Source organism: Buceros rhinoceros, unplaced genomic scaffold, assembly GCF_000710305.1.
Source record: "Buceros rhinoceros silvestris isolate BGI_N320 unplaced genomic scaffold, ASM71030v1 scaffold28868, whole genome shotgun sequence".
NCBI classification, from domain to species: domain Eukaryota; kingdom Metazoa; phylum Chordata; class Aves; order Bucerotiformes; family Bucerotidae; genus Buceros; species Buceros rhinoceros.
In genome coordinates this window covers 18,580-18,955 of record NW_010426816.1, presented here as the reverse complement: position 1 = coordinate 18,955, position 376 = coordinate 18,580, and the positions used below count along the sequence as shown (strand labels likewise).

The window sequence follows — 376 nt, the reverse complement described above, 5'->3', positions numbered from 1 at the left end:
CCGGCTGCACCTCAAACCGGGAGGGATCCGCATGCCCTTCCAGCCCTGAACTGGAAGGCACCAGCATCCCGAACTGGGAGGAACCTGCATCCCGATCTGGTCCTGAACCGGGAGGATCCTGCGCTTGGAACCACCAGCTGCACCCTGAACCTGCAGAGACCAGCCGTGCACCCCAAAGCACTTGTCCCCTCAACTGGGACGTACCTGTGCCGTGACCTGCACCCCAGAATGGCTGCACCCTGAACCAAGAGGGACCAGCACCCCAAACACGCGGCAGGATCGAGGTGCAATACCCTGAACCAGGAGGGACCCAAGTGCCTGGTCTGGCCGCGGCGCGATGGATAACGCTCTGCCGCTGGAAGCAGAGCTGGAGCCC

At 63.6% G+C, this 376-nt stretch overlaps 1 protein-coding gene across 1 annotated transcript in view; it reads left to right on the top strand.

Moving 5' to 3' along the window:
• The first annotated feature begins 337 nt into the window (after nt 1-337).
• Nucleotides 338-376, top strand: part of TACR1 (tachykinin receptor 1) — a 15,155-nt gene continuing 15,116 nt past the window's right edge. The window contains exon 1 of the mRNA XM_010141664.1: nt 338-373. Coding sequence (XP_010139966.1) covers nt 338-373 — 36 coding nt within the window. The remainder of the gene's footprint in view (nt 374-376) is intronic.